Below are 17,070 nucleotides of genomic sequence, written 5' to 3'. Positions count from 1 at the left end.
TGCCATGTATAACTCTTTTGTACTGTACCAGAATGCTGGCAGCACAGGGACATTCCTCCAGTTCCAAGAAGAAGTCCTAAAAGTCCTGATCTTTGCTGATCAGGAAAGAGCAGGCCAGAGTTCAGAAGGAACTGAAATTATAGGTGCCAGGATCGTCCCAGGCCAACACTTTCCAGGTGAGATCCCCCACACTGGAAAGAAGGGACGTACCCAGAAAAAATGCAGAGTGTGTCACAGGAGGGGGATACGGAAGGATACCACCTATCAATGTGACACTTGCCCCGACCATCCGGGCCTCTGCATTAAAAACTGCTTCAGGGAGTATCACACTTCCATGTGGTACTAAATTTTCCCTTTTCATTTTAATTTTCCATAATTTGACCCCAATGTACCAAGTCCAGAGTACATTCCAAATTTTAACCCCATAAAACCACTAAATTGCCCAAAAAAATATTTCAGCAAAAAAATATAAATAAACTGATAAGACCTCTGGGGGTATTTTTTTTCCAAAAAATGGGTCATGGGTCACTGAGTCACTATCATCGGGGACTTTTTATGTTCCCTCAAATGCGCAGTGCTCTCTCTCCACCTGAGCAGGGTGCGCATTTGAGGCAACAGGTTAGGGATGGCCACACACATCACATTCCCAGAATGATGATTCAGAGCATAGGGTTTGGGGCGGGCATATTTTTCAGTTTTGGCTATGCTCTGTGTCATCATTCTGGGAACATAATCTGTTTTATAATTTTATGTCCCACTGTACCCCATTTTAGTAACTTACCCCATGTAACGTTTATTAATTACCCCATGTAATGCCCCATGAGGGGGGGTCCACGGGCAGCGATTTCGAAGCTCAAGGCCCCTGACTGCACTCCTGTTCTTCTGTGACCGGTCCATATAAGAGGTATTTCCTTGTTCCAAAGAATTGTATTTACAAATGAAATTTTTTTTTTACTGTTCTGGCACCAAAGGGGCTTCCTAAATGCAACAAGCCCTAGAAAAACCACTTCCGCAAAATGTGCTTTCCAAAAACCAAATGTGACTCCTTCTCTTCTGAGCATTGTAGTGCGCCCGCAGTGCACTTGACGTCGACACATGGGGTATTACCATACTCAGAAGAGATGGGGTTACAAATTTGGGGGGCATTTTCTCCTATTACTGCTAGGGAAAACTAGCATTTTAGTGAAAAAAAAATGTATTAACACATCCAACTTTTACATAAAGTCGTGAAACACCTGTGGGATTTGAACGCTCACTGTACCCCTTGTTACGTTCCTTGAGGGGCGTAGTTTCCAAAATAGTATGCCATGTGTTTTTTTTTTTTTTTTTTTTTTGCTGTTCTGGCACCATAGGGACTTCTTAAATGTGACATGCCCGCCAAAAACCATTTCAGAAAAACTCACTCTCCAAAATCCCATTCTTGCTCCTTCCCTTCTGAGCCCTCTACTGCGCCGCCAAACACTTTACATACACATATGAGGTATTTCCTTACTCAAGAGAAATTGGGTTACACATTTTAGGAAGATTTTTATCCTTTTACCCCTTGTAAAAATTAAAAAACTCGGTTTCCAAGAACATGCGACTGTAAAAAATTAAGATTTTGAATGTTCTCCTTCACTTTTCTGCTATTCCTGTGAAACACCTAAAGGGTTAACACACGTACTGAATGTCATTTTAGATACTTTGAGGGTACAGTTTTTATAATTGGGTCATTTGTGGGGTATTTCTTATATGAAGGCCCTTCAAATCCACTTCAAAACTAAACTGGTCCCTAAAAAATTCAGATTTTGAAAATTTTGTGAAAAATTGGAAAATTGCTGCTGAACTTTGAAGCACTCTGATGTCTTCCAAAAGTAAAAACATGTCAACTTCATGATGCAAACATAAAGTAGACATATTGTGTATGTGGATCAATGTATAATTTATTTGGAATGTCTATTATCCTTATAAGCAGAGAGCTTCAAAGTAAAAAAAAATGCAAAGTTTTAAATTTGTCATCAAATTTTGGAATTTTTCACCAAGAAATTAAACAAGTATCAACAAAATTTTACCACTAACATAAAGTAGAATATGTCACGAAAAGACATTCTTGGAATCAGAATGAAAGGTAAAAGCATCCCAGAGTTATTAATGCTTGAAGTGACAGTGGTCAGATGTTCAAAAAATGGCCGGGTCCTTAAGGTATATTTGGGCTGGGTCCTTAAGGGCTTAAACCCGCCTTCTAACTAGTTACATAGTAGGGCCTAATGAAGCGCATGTAGCATGAAACGGTTCCAAAGCCCAAGAATACCTCCCTCACCTGTCATCTCTCTGCACACTGGACTCCGTTATCATTGCTGTGGTCCAACAATAAAACACACAGATTAAGCAACATACCTGGTGAGCGCGCTTGTTTTTCTTTAAACTTACCTGTGAAGATGGTCTTACTCTAATGCCAAGCTTTCACCATCAAAGTTGCCACGAGTCAGAGCAGCTGCTTTAATTGTCATAAGAAAGCGTCTACACGAAGTACGGCAGTGCCAGGTATCTTACTCTCTACAGAACTTTATAATTCATATCCCGGTAACTAAAATAAAAATCTGTAAAATATTTTATTTTACATACATATATGATGCACTGATGGACACATTTTGTACTGTCTAGAATATGCCCTTATATATGTTACATGATCAGTCTTTATGGAGGTCCCATTACTAATGCAACTGAAAATATTTAATTAACAATAATTAAGATAAATAATTAAAAGGCTTCATATATTGTTACACTTATAGAAAATGACCTCTATATTTTCATGCATGTGCTCTTCAACATGTGTGAGTTGCCTGAAATATTTATTATTCTGGTGCTCTAAAGCTGGTGGACTATAAATTAGTTATAGTGGTATGTCTGTGTAACATTACATTGGTTGAGGAGTATATCAATTGTTAGTGAAATATGGAAATAAATCCATATAATTTATAATTTATTTAAAAATATTAAATTCCCATTCACCCGAGTGTTTCTGCTTCTGTAATCAAAATGCAGTATGATAAGAGACTGTGCAGTAATGTATCACACTACAGTCTCCAATCTTTATTGAGTGCTGGCTAGGCACTCTGTATAACCTAAACCCATTACCTTAAAGTGGTATACTGGCCTAAGACATCTTATCCTCTATCTATGTGCAGCCCTTGGCATTCTGTGCCGGATGCTGCTCCAGAGACGTGACGTTATGCCACGACCCTTGTGACATCACACCACCTCCCATACTTGTGATTCAAAACTGAAGATTTAGATCTCAGGGTCCAAAAAGTGTAAAGGCAGAAAATACATTTTAAAAAGTCCATAAATTGTTTCCCCCGAAGGGTGCCCTCGACAACCACCCAGTCCACATAGCCCTAGTCCCACCCATAAGTTTTTGCATGCTTAATGGCGACACTAAGATGCATATTTAAGCCAATATCTACATGAGACAAAGGTTTCCTTTTATTTTTAAGCTGTCTCCATATTAATGCACTACGAGCCAGAATAAGCCTTGTTCATCTCTATCAACAAAACAATATCCAATGAGTATTCAAGCATTCACATGTGGTGTCACCCACAGGATAACAAGTGGCAGCTGAAAATGATTTCCCTGTAGAGAAATAAACAGTGATAGGGTTAAAGGATGAAACACGGAACACAACAGGAGCACAGATGTTTAGACAATGCTGTTCTCTGGGATTTCAAAGGCGGCTGTAGACTGGAAATGTATTAGGTTAAAGGTCTGAGAATAATCAATGTTTATGTCCATCCAAGTGCACATTGTGAAAAATGTGTCATCTTGGAGAAATGTCAAGATGCTTCTAATATGTAGGAAGAAACTGGCGAGTCAATGAAAGACAAAGGGAAGAATTTCTGATGTGTCTTTCTTTTTCTCAAGTTTGCATTTTCACCCTTATGGAAGTTTCACTTGTGGAAAATGTTTCAAATTGTTGCATAACATTCGCTATTTTTTAAAGCACTTTTTGTGACATGTAGTTTTCGTGTAATGAGTGGAGTGGAGTTGCAAAAAATGTAACATTTCAACCTCATAAAGGGGTACTCTGCCCTAGACATCTTATCCCCTCTAGTCATTACTGCACGGAGCTAGGTTTTCTCCATGCGTGATGACTCACTATACAGGGGCCGGAGCATCATGATGTCACAGTTCTGCCCCCTTATGATGTCACACTGCGCCTCCTCAATGCCAGCTTATGGGGGGAGTGGTGGCCGTCACGCCCTCTCCTGTAGACTTGCATTGAGGGGGTGGAGCGTGACGTCAAGAGGGGGCAGAACTGTGACATCATGATACTCGGGCTCTGTATAGTGAGTCAGCTTGCACGGAGCAAACTTAGCTTCGTGCAGTGATGACACAGGGTGCTGCAGGAGAAATTCCGGAGGTCCCCAGCAGCGGGACCACTGCGATCAGACATCTTATCCCCTATTCCTTGGATAGGGGATAAGATGTCTAGGGCGGAGTACCCCTTTAAGGACATAGAGCATACCTGTACACCCTAGTCCAGCTACCATTGTATGAAGCATGCTCAGCTCCTGAACACATTGCCATTCAGGCCAGTGTACGGCATTAACCCTTTAGAGGCCACAATTAAAGTTAATTGCAGCAGCTAAAACAGGAAAAAACTATCTCCGTTAGCACAGAGAAGCTGATTGGGACAACAACAGCAAAATCACGAGGTCCCGATCAGCTGAGAGGACGGCGGGAACTAAAATGTATTTAAATATTTAACAAAAAATTATTAAAATATGGGGTATGACCGCATGTGTAAATATCTGATCTATTTAAATATAATGTTAATTAAAGTAAAAAAAAAATCCAAAATTGTGTATTTTTGGTCACTTCATATACCAGAAAAAGTGAATAAAAACTAATCAAAAAGTCCTTTCAAACCAAAAATGATAATGATGAAAAAACAGGTCATGGCGCAAAAAATTAGCCCTCATACAGCCCCGTATACAGAAAAATAAAAGTTATAGGTGTCAGAAGAGGACAATTTTAAGCATACTCATTTTTGTACAAAAAATATAATTAGTAAAATAACACAAAATCTATAGAAAATTTGTATCATTCTAATTGTATGGACCTACAGAATTTTTATCACATGACATGTTTTCTGAAAAGTGCACTGCATAGAAACGAAAGCCACTAAAATTTGCAAAATGGTGTTGTTGTTTTGTTTTTTTTTATTTGTTTTATCGTTGATTTGGTGTTAAAATGAGTGATGTCATTACAAGCCCTCATACGGGTCTGTAGGGGGAGAATTGAAAGCAGTTATGGCTTATAGAAAACAAGGAAGAAAAAACAAAAGTGCAATAAAAAAAATAAAAAACTTCCTAATGGAGTTAAAAAACCCTATATAGAAAATATGTCACAAAACTTACATTTAAATGGTCTTTCCACCCCCACCTCCTCCCCTTTTCTCATACTTTTATGGTCCTAAAGCTGGACAATTTATGACACACCCAAGTGTGAATTCTCTACTTTTGTTGTTTTATCCCCTGTATATTTTTTGAACTGTAACCTGTGTGTTTTCTGCATATGTGCTCCGAAATACTTTTGACTTTATAAAGAGATGACTCCCAAAAGCTTTCCTGCCCAAAATACAGTTAGTTCAATGAAAAAATGATATTACAAGATTCTGCAATATTCAATGATTCTGCATACAAATACAACCCCCCCCCCCCCCCCCCAAAAAAAAAGGCTGTTGGTGATATAGTATGTGCAGAATTATTTATTGTTTGTTTATATAATTTGTCAAAATTTATTTATTCTTGAATCTATTTATTATTCTCTTTCATTACCAATCTATGTCAATGTGTTCTATCGTGTATATGCAATTCTAATGAGTTTTTTTTTATATATATTTATAACTAAAAATAAGCAACTTTTAGAAAATTGTTGGTTTGGAACCAGCAATAAAAAAAAAGAGTTAAACGTCCATAAAGCAGTGAGTTCATGAACAGGGAGCCTTCATGTGTTGCAAAACTACAACTCCCATCATTCCCAGACAGCCAAAGGATAAGATGGGAGCTGTAGTTTAGCAACACCTGGAAGGCTTCCTGTTTGGGAACACACTGCCAGAACACACTGGAACTGCCTTAAAAAAAAAAAAAAATTGACCTATAGAGACTATTATAAAAGTGATGCCGGTAATCTGCATGTTATTCTGAATAACAGTATTATTTCACTACCCCAGCACACTCCATATGCGTGTTAGAACAAAGAAAAGTGTTCTACACCCCCTTTTGAGTCTTTCTGTAGTCATAGCCATTTTTAATATAGATTTGCTGCAAATAAATTCATAGAATCGGCCGAATCAAATTTTTCAAAACTTCGCTCATCTCTAGTATTGCACATGGGAAGAAAAATCTGGGCTGGGATTATGTATTAAATGGGAGAACACTTGGGACGACTGACGTGGAAAAGGACTTGGGAGTCTTAGTTAATAGTAAATTTAGCTGTAGTGACCAGTGTCGGGCAGCTGCTGCCAAGGCAAATAAAATCATGGGGTGCATCAATAGGGGCATAGATGTCCACGGCAAAGAAATAATTCTACCTCTGTACAAATCACTAGTCAGACCACACATAGAATACTGTGTACAGTACTGGGCACCAGTGTACAAGAAAGATATAGTGGAGCTGGAGAGGGTTCAAAGACATGCAACCAGGGTAATACGGGGAATGGGAGGACTACAGTACCCAGAAAGATTATCATAATTAGCGTTATTTAGTTTAGAAAAAAGAAGGCTTAGGGGAAACCTAATAACTATGTATAAATATACCAGGGGACAGTACAGAGATCTCTCCCATGATCTATTTATACCCAGGACTGTATCCATAACAAGGGGGCATCCTCTACATTTAGAAGAAAGAAGGTTTCTACACCAGCACAGACAGGGGTTCTTTACTGTGAGTCTGTGGAATTCTCTGCTCGAAGAGGTGGTCATGGTTAACTCGTTAAAAGAATTTAAAAGGGGTCTGGATGCATTTTTGGAGAATAATAACATCGCTGGTTATGTATACTAGATTTATAGGGAGAGAAGGTTGATCCAGGGATTTATTCTGATGCCATATTTGGAGTCGGGAAGGAATTTTTACCTCTAGTATGAGGGTTTCGTGCCTTGCTCTTGATCAACTCAGTAGGGACTTATTAGGGTTATAGGTTAAGCTTGATGGACTCTGGTCTTTTTTCAATCTTATGAACTATGTAATAACTAATTTACATCAGTATCAATCTGGCCCATGAGCGACATTAGCCTTGGTAGAAGACATTTCTGCCTAACAACCTGCACTGGTATATCCAATCTGTCATATCACAAGCTATGGTTACAACTGTAGTTACTATATTATAAAAAAAAAAAATGTAAAAATATAATATATGATATAATTTGTTTTGTGTGATATCATGTACATAATAAAGAGTATACAAAAAAATTTCAAGGGAAACATTTTAATTCTAGCTTAACATTTTTTTTAACCCGATAAGTTTTTTTATTTATTTAAATAATAGTAAGAGTTATCAGTTATTTAACTGTAGTAAATGTCTATATTTCTCACATTACAATCTTTTACTCCTGTTTTTCAGCATTTGGTCATAATGAGTGCCCCGATCCTGGCATTCCATTAAATGCTCGTCGCTTCGGAGACAACTTTCAGCTAGGAAGCTCTGTCTCTGTGGTCTGTGAAGATGGATTCATCAAAACCCAAGGCACCGAAACCATCACTTGTATGCTGATCGATGGAAAAATTATGTGGAGTGGCCCGATTCCTAAATGTGAAGGTCTGTCTGCTTAATCTTTGATATGAATTCATTTTAAATTTTTCGAAAAGGACAAATGTTAAATTAAAGCAGTGATGATGAGGCATTTTGCTGTAAGTTATAAGGTACAGGCTGACCGAATTAAGACTCTTGAGTATGATCAACATCAGAATTGATCAGCGGTTAGAGACTGTCATTCCTATAGTAATGTACTGAGTCATGTAATTTGTCCAACCAGATATGGGAACAAATGTATTCAGAGTTATTTAGACATGTCGCTGTCATTAGCTCTTATAGTTCAGAGTGATAGATTTCATCCAAAAATATATATATGTAAAAAAAATTTATAAAAATAAAACAAGCTTAATGAGAAATAACTTAAAGGGGTACTCCGCCCCTAGACATCTTATCCCCTATTCAAAGGATAGGGGATAAGATGTCTGATCATGGGGGTCTTGCAGCTTGAACCCCCCATGATCACATTGTGTTCACGGGGTTGGTTTGGGCAGGGCAGCTGTGGTCATGATGTCATGCCATGCCCCCATTATTCATTCCCAGCAGCCAGACCTCTGTGATCAGACATCTTATCCCCTATATTTTGGATATGGATAGTATGTCTGGAGGCGGAGTACACATTTAAGGCTCTTTAGACAAGACGACTTCAAGCAGACAACAAGTGCCAATCTTGCCGAGCATTCCTAGGAACAACCATTTATCTGATAATCAGCCCATGTAAAAGGTAGTAGAAGACTCCAAACAAAGACTAGACATTGTCCTTAATGGTGGCCACGGACAGACTTTATATTAACTGATGAATTTAAATTGGTTTACCTTCCTGAAAATAGTAGCTAAAGCAATTCCCCTCCTAATCTGGCAACAGCCACATACATGAACCTATGTAATAGCACGGAACACATGGAAAACATTGACTACTGTTTCCTCAACCCCTGGTTCTTATGAACAATGATACCCCGACACCTTAACAATTGTTAACTAAACCAGTGCATAGCTAAACGAAAACCCCAAGGTGTCTTAAAAAAGCAGGAAACCAGTGGTGTAAATGAGCACAAGACTAGGTAGGGATGGGGATTCGGGGTATACATATTTTGAAGAAATTCCATTAATTGTCAAACTTCCTATTCCTTTTTGAGTTCTGTTTTTCCCTTTCTTGCCATGCTTTAAAAAAACATAAAAACATTCAATGAAACATAAAAACAAGAGCCTGTCTCTCAAGACAGCCCCAATGCACATCCCCTTTAAGTTTCAATAACTAACTTACCCCTTCATATTCTAGCACTGTTTTTCTGCACTGAAAATGTTACTTAAAGGGGTTTTGCCTTGAAGCATCGGGCACTGTCATCCTAATCAAACTGTATAAAACTGCTGTTGGAAGCCAAGTGCCATCTTTTCATGAAACTGTATTGCCACCTGAGACAATACTTGTAGCAATAGACAGAGGTGTAGCTTATGGGCTCCGATGCAAACTCTGCAACAGGGCCCCATATGCCAATCATATTACTGGTCTCTAATGGTGCACCAGGGCCCTGGTACAACTGCTGCCTCTGCTACCTCTATAGCTACGAACCTGGTAACATGGCAATACACCTCAGGGCAAGGATTTTAACAGCTCCCCCCACCACCACATTTGAGGTAGCATTGTTGTAGCTTTTTATGGTGCTTATTTATATTTATATTGTATATTTCAATATATATATATATATATATATATATATATATATATATATATATATATAATAGTAGAAGTGCGCAGCACACAATCCAAATGGGTGAAAAAAAAGTTTAATTTATTCCATAATCAGGTGAAAGTTACAGCGACGTTTCAACCAGCTCTCCCGGTCTTTCTCAAGACTAATTTATATTTACATATGGACCATTGACCGGGGTCCGGCTCTGCGTGCACCACTAAATTTTTTTGGGGTGCTGCTTTCCTTGGATTACTATATATATATATATATATATATATATATATATATATATATATATATATATATAACATCAAAAATGGTACGGCACTCCAAATATCCCCCCCCCAAAAAAAAAACTATCTATTCCACATGTCAAACAGTGCTGTTTGACATGTGGAATAAATAGATATTGTTTTGGATATTTGGAGTGCCGTACCATTTTTGATGTTATCTACATTTGGCTGTGATCGAGCCTGAGGGGCTGGCACCCGTCTACTGTGGTAAAGTAGTGCTGCAATTTTTTGGACATATATATATATATATATATATATATATTATATATATATACAGAGAGAGAGAGAGAGAGAGAGAGAGAGAGAGAGAGAGAGAGAGAGAGAGAGAGAGAGAGAGAGGGAGAGGGAGGGAGAGAGAGAGAGAGAGAGAGAGAGAGAGAGAGAGAGAGAGAGAGAGAGAGAGAGAGAGAGTACAAAATATAATACAAATCATTGATAGAGAATGTGGAGCTTATAACCCTTATGATTGAGTATACCCACTGTCCAGGAAATTTGTTATGAGCCCTATAAAGGTGGCACAATGACAGAACATTTTTGCACATCATTAAATCATACCAGTTCTAAGTAAACTTGTGATTTATATGGAAGGCTTGCACTGCAAAACTTGTGTTCATTGCAGCCATCTACCATGTAGCTATTTAGTGTACATTTTAGGAGATAACTTCAGCGCTTGATCAATGAAATGGAAAACTAAAAGCCATTTCTGGTGCAGTTAAATTTCTAGCAAAATGTATATTACTATATTCTTGTCACTTCAGCAAAATAAAAACAAGCAACCAGATGAATTCTAGAAACAGGTTAAAGGCCGGAAGAAAGTTGCCTCTTTGCATTCACTTCCAGGCAGTGGAAGAGAGGTGGTGTCTGGTAGCTATAAAAGAAAGTATACTAAGCAATTGTCTGAGCTACTGATTTTGTGTCTATGTGCAAGAGTGAGAAGTATACAAGTGAGTGCAAGTATAAAAGTGAGAGGGTCTTAAAATTCAGGTAGTTTAATTGAAATATTTTTATTTTTTTTACTGTTAATTTTTGCAATCCCAAATCTAGTATGGTCTCCATGTTGGAAAAGGCAGTCCAGTGTGCATCTTTCACAATGTATGCAATCCTTGAACAGCAGTTTTAGGGTGCATATTGTTGTGCGAGAGGTGTGCGAGTTGTTTATCTATAGGTTTCTGACTTTAGCTAAAGACAATTATTTGTCCCAAATGATACAGGGCCCAAGCAGAGGGGGCACCCTATTGGACTGAAAGAGAAACTAATGTGCAAGTAGAAGAACACCTAGGAAATAGTGATCATAATATAATACATTATAACTTGTTTTTCAGTAAGGGAATCTCTCGAGGGGGTCACAAAAACAATAACCTTTAGGAAGGCAAAGTTTGATCAACTCAGAGAAGCCCTTAACAATATAAAAAGGGATAATGTCCTTAAAAACTAGAATACTGAAACGAAATGGGAGACTTTTAAAAATATCTTAAATTCTCACCGTAAGATATATATATATATATATACCTTATGGGAATAAAAGGGTCAGAAATAAAAGAAAACCAATATGGATGAATAAAAATGTTAAGGGGGCAATAAATGACAAAAATAAAGCATTTAAACTACTAAAACAGGACGGCAGTGAAGAAGCATTAAAAAGCTATAGAGAAAAATGCAAAATATGTAAAAAACTGATAAAAGCCGCAAAAATAGAGACAGAAAGACTCATTGCCAAAGAGAGTAAAACTAACTCCAAAATGTTTTTTAACTATATGAATAGCAAAAAGGTTAAAAATAAACGAGGATCAGGAAAAAGCAAATATATTAAACAAATTCTTCTCCACTGTATTCACTGAGGAAAATGAAATGCCAGGTGAAATACAGTGTGATAAGGTAAACTCCCCAGTACAGGTCACCTGTCTAACCCAGGAAGAAGTACATTGCCGCCTACAAAAAATCAAAATAGACAAATCACCAGGTCCAGATGTCATTCACTCCTGTGTTCTAAAGGAATTAAGTATTGTAATAGACGGACCCCTATTTTTAATATTCAGGGACTCTATAGTAACAGGGACTGTTCCCCAGGACTCAGGACTGGCGCATGGCAAATCTGATGCCAATATTTAAAAAGGGGTCAAAAGGTGACCCGGGAATTACAGACCTGTTAGTTTAACTTCCGTTGTATGTAAATTTCTTGAGGGTTTGCTAAGAGATGCTATTTTGGAGTATCTAGATAAAAAATAAATGTATGACTCCATATCAGCATGGCTTTATGTGGGATTGCTCCTGTCAAACTAACCTGATCAACTTTTATGAGGAGGTGAGCACCAGACTGGACCAGGGCAATCGCTGGATGTCGTATCTCTGGATTTTTCCAAAGCATTTGATACTTTGCCACATAAAAAGTTGGTGCATAAAATGAGAAGGATGGGGCTGGGGGAGAATGTGTGCAAGTGTGTGGGTAAGTAACTGGCTCAGTGATAGGAAACAGAGGTGGTTATTAAAGGGATTATCCAGGAAAAAAACTTTTTTAAACATATCAATGGGCTGCAGAAAGATAAACAGATTTGTAAATTACTTCTATTAAAAAAATCTTAATCCTTTCAGTATATATGAGCTGCTGAAGTTCAGTTGTTCTTTTCTGTCTAAGTGCTCTCAGATGACACCTGTCTCTGGAACTGTCCAGAGTAGAAGCAAATCCCCATAGCAAACCTCATATACTCTGTGCAGTTCCCGAGACAAGCATAGATGTCAGCAGAGAGCACTGTTGCCAGACAGAAAAGAACAACTCAACTACAGCATCTGATAATTATTGGAGGGATTAAGATTTTTTAGTAGAAGTCATTTACAAATCTGTTTAACTTTCTGGAGCCAGTTGATATATTAAAAAAAGTATTTTCCTGGAATACTCCATTAACCACTTAGGGACCCAAGACATACAGGTACTCCCCAACGCCCTGGAACTTAATGACCCAAGGCGTACCTGTACGCCCGTGGGAATTTCAGTCCCTGCCGCATTCCAGGCAGGGACCAGACGGGCATGACTGCTGATATCCCTGGGGAGTCCTGAGACCCCTCCTCTTGGCAATCGCTGCAAACCGCCGGTCAATTCAGACCGGCAACTAGCGGCAATTTCGTGTCATTCGGGTCTCTGGTAACCCAGTGACCCAGAAGAAAAGGGTGAATGGGGCTGTCCAAGACTGCCCCATCCACCCTTACCCAGCAGGAGTGAGGTGGCATGGGTGCCACCTCACGATCACGTGATTGATCGATCGGAACGACCGACCAATCACTGCCCTGCTGAGCAGTGATCGGGGCGGCGATCGGGGCAGGCGGAGATCTCCTACCTCTCCCTGGTCTGGCAGGGGTCCCCCTCAGAAGTGTCGGCGGCAGGAGCGGTGGCAGCAGCGGTGGCAGCAGCGGCGGCGGCGGTCCCGGTGGCAGGATACAGCAGGAGGAGAGGCCTGTTCAGCCAAAGAGCATGCTGGGAGTTGTAGTTTTGCAACAGCTGGAGTTCCAACTACAAATCCCAGCATGCCCTTTTGTAGTCTGAGAATGCTGGGGGTTTTAGCTATGCAACAGCTGGAGGCACATTTTTTCTATGAAAAAGTGTGCATCCAGCTGTTGCATAACTACAACTCCCAGTATGCACAGACTACCAAAGGGCATGCTGGGAGTTGTAGCAGTGTGCTTCCAGATGTTTCAAAACTACAACTCTCAGCATGCCCTTTGACTGTCAATGCATGCTGAGTGTTGCAGTTTTGCAACAGCTGGAGTCACATTGGTTGTGAAACAGAGTTTGTGTCCTAACTCAGTGTTTCGCAACCAGTGTGCATCTAACTGTTGCAAAAGTACAACTCCAAGCATGCAGTGCACTCCAGTAATGCACTTGACGTCCACACATGGGGTATTTCCATACTCAGAAGAGATGGGGTTACAAATTTATTTATTTATTTATTTTTTTTTGGGGGGGGGGCATTTTCTCCTATTACCCATTGTAAAAATGTAAAATTTGGGGGGAAACCAGCATTTAGGTGAAAAAAAAAATCCTTTACACATCCGACTTTAACTAAAAATCATCGAACACCTGTGGGGTGCTAAGGCTCACTGTACCCCTTGTTACGTTCCTTGAGGGGTGTACTTTCCAAAATAGTATGCAATGTTGGGGTTTTTTGCTGTTCTGGCACCATGGGTGATTCCTAAATGTGACATGCCCCTCAAAAACCATTTCAGAAAAACTCACTCTCCAAAATCCCATTGTCGCTCCTTCCCTTCTGAGCCCTCTACTGCGCCCGCCGAACACTTTACATACACATATGAGGCATTTCCTCACTTGAGAGAAATTGGGTTACAAATTTTGGGGGGCTTTTTCTCCTTTTACCCCTTGTAAAATTTCAAAACCTGGGTCTACAAGAACATGCAAGTGTAAAAAATGAAAAAAAACTTTTTTCTCTTTCACTTTGCTGCTATTCCTGTGAAACACCTAAAGAGGTAACACACTTTCTGAATGTCATTTTGAATACTTTGAGGGGTGCAGTTTTTATAATGGGATAATTTTTGGAGTATTTCTAAAAGAAGACCCTTCAAATCCAATTCAAAACTGAACTGGTCCCTGAAAAATTCTGATTAAGAAAATTTTGTGAAAAATTGGAAAATTGCTGCTGAACTTTGAAGCCCTCTTCCAAAAGTAAAAACATGTCAACTTTATGATGAAAATATAAAGTAGACATTTTGTATATATGAATCAATGTATCATTTATTTGTTATGTCTATTTTCCATATAAGCAGAGAGTTTCAAAGGTAAAAAAAGCTAAATTTTTTCATAAAATTTTGGAATTTTTTTACCAAAAAATAATGCAAGTATCGACAAAAATTTACCACTGACATAAAGTAGAATATGTCATGAAACTAGTGGGGTACCACAGGGGTCAGTCTTGGGTCCTGTTCTATTTAATATATTCATTAATGACCTTGTGGAGGGGTTGCATAGTAAAGTAGAAATCTTTGCACATGATACTAAACTCTGTAAAGTGGTCAACACAATAGATTACAGTGCACTGTTATAAATGGATCTGGATAGGTTGTAGGTTTGGGCTGAGAATTGACAGATGAGGTTCAACACTGATAAATGTAATGTAAGGTTATGCACATGGGGAAGAAAAATCCATGTTGGGATTATGAATTAAATGGGAGAACACTTGGAACGGGACTTGGGAGTCTTAGTTAACAGTCAATTTAGCTGTAGTGACCAGTGTTGGGCAGCAGCTGCCAAGGCAAATAAAATCATAGGGTGCATCAATAGGGGCATAGATGCCCACGACAAGGAAATAATTCTACCGCTGTACAAATCACTATTTAGACCACACATATAATACTGTGTACAGTACTGGGCACCAGTGTACAAGAAAGATATAGTGGAGCTGGAGAGGGTTCAAAGACGGGCAACCAGAGTAATAAGGGGAATGGGAGGACTACAGTACCCAGAAAGATTATCAGAATTAGGGTTATTTAGTTTTGAAAAAAGAAGGCTTAGGGGAGACCTAACAACTATGTATAAATATACCAGGGGGCAGTACAGAGATCTCTTCCATGATCTATTTATACCCAGGACTGTATCTATAACAAGGGGGCATCCTCTACGTCTAGAGGAAAGAAGTTTTCTACACCAGCACAGATGGGGATTCTTGTGTTATATTTATACAGGTGTGTGTAAGTGTGTGTGTGTGTGTGTGTGTGTGTGTGAGGGGGGGGGAGGGGATTACCAATACTTATTCCAGAAAACTGTCGTGAAATCTTTTTGCAACGCTCCAAACACAGAAAACGTTGCACTTTTTTTTCATATGAGGTTTGCACAATTTTGTTTGTTACTCCATAAAACTAGCCTACAAGCCCCCTTTATATAGATTTCCTTTCTGTATTGTCTGCAGGGTGCTTCTGCTTTATGGCAATCTCGAGGAAAAGATGGGGTAGAGTTTTTCCTGCAAAGACCAAGAATAGGCAGGGAAGCTGCATATTGATTGTTATCTGTGTATATAGAATTACTATCCTGCTTCATCTAGATCAAAAGAGTTGTGTGGAATGTTTTTTTTTTGTGTAAAATAATCCTGACGTAGTGCAAAATTACAGTAGTTTTTTGAATTATGCATACACTTGCCCCTTTTATTATCCTTTTGGGATAGGAAACATATTATTTACATTGATTTAGTTAAAAAAAAAAACAATGCTTGTTTTGACAATTTACACTTGTGAAAAAACAATGTATTAACAAAAAAAAATAGGTCATATGTCACTTTTTTTGCAGACACAAATAATATCCATTTTTTATGTACTGCTTGTACAAAAACATTTTCTCATACCCATTTCTATGTAAAACACACACTGTGTGAACATAGCCTAATAATAAAAACCTTCTTGAAATAGAATGTCATCATAGAATCTACATTAAAGATAATGTTCAAAATAATCTTTAGAAAACATCCTGTAAAATTATAAAAACTTCACTGTAAATTTTTATTTAACTTTTTATATTATTTTATCTGTGATCACTAAATGACAGCTAATATAGCTTCCATTATAGCTTTCTCTTTTTCCAAAGGAGTTGTTATTTAGCTTCTTAACCCCTTAAGGACCGGAGGTTTTTCCGTTTTTGCATTTTCGTTTTTTGCTCCTTGCCTTTAAAAAATCATAACTCTTTCAAATTTACACCTAAAAATCCATATGATGGCTTATTTTTTGCGCCACCAATTCTACTTTGTAATGACGTCAGTCATTTTGCCCAAAAATCTATGGTGAAGCGGGAAAAAAAATCATTGTGCGACAAAATTTAAAAAAAAACGCTGTTTTGTAACTTTTGGGGGCTTCCGTTTCTACGTAGTACATTTTTCGGTAAAAATGACACCTGATATGTATTCTGTAGGTCCATACGATTAAAATGATACCCTACTTATATAGGTTTGATTTTGTCGGACTTCTGGAAAAAATCATAACTACATGCAGGAAAATTAATACGTTTAAAATTGTCATCTTCTGACCCCTATAACTTTTTTATTTTTCCGTGTATGGGGCGGTATGAGGGCTCATTTTTTGCGCCGTGATCTGAAGTTTTTAACGGTACCATTTTTGCATTGATAGGACTTATTGATCGCTTTTTATTCATTTTTTCATGATATAAAAAGTGACCAAAAATGCACTATTTTGGACTTTGGAATTTTTTTGCGCGCACGCCATTGACCGTGCGGTTTAATTAACGATATATTTTTATAATTCGGACATTTCCGCACGCGGCGATACCATTTATGTTTATTTTTATTT

The 17,070-nt window shown here is 38.3% G+C and overlaps 1 protein-coding gene across 6 annotated transcripts in view; it reads left to right on the top strand.

Annotated features, from left to right (window-relative positions):
* Positions 1-17,070, top strand: part of CSMD3 (CUB and Sushi multiple domains 3) — a 1,342,864-nt gene that overhangs the window by 709,791 nt on the left and 616,003 nt on the right. For all 6 annotated transcript variants that reach the window (XM_056522623.1, XM_056522621.1, XM_056522626.1 and 3 more), the window contains one exon: positions 7,605-7,799. In XM_056522623.1, coding sequence (XP_056378598.1) covers positions 7,605-7,799 — 195 coding nt within the window. The remainder of the gene's footprint in view (positions 1-7,604; positions 7,800-17,070) is intronic.

This window comes from Hyla sarda, chromosome 5 (genome assembly GCF_029499605.1).
Source record: "Hyla sarda isolate aHylSar1 chromosome 5, aHylSar1.hap1, whole genome shotgun sequence".
Lineage (NCBI taxonomy): Eukaryota > Metazoa > Chordata > Amphibia > Anura > Hylidae > Hyla > Hyla sarda.
Note: the sequence above shows the minus strand (reverse complement) of the source record. Positions and strands in the feature narration are given on the sequence as shown.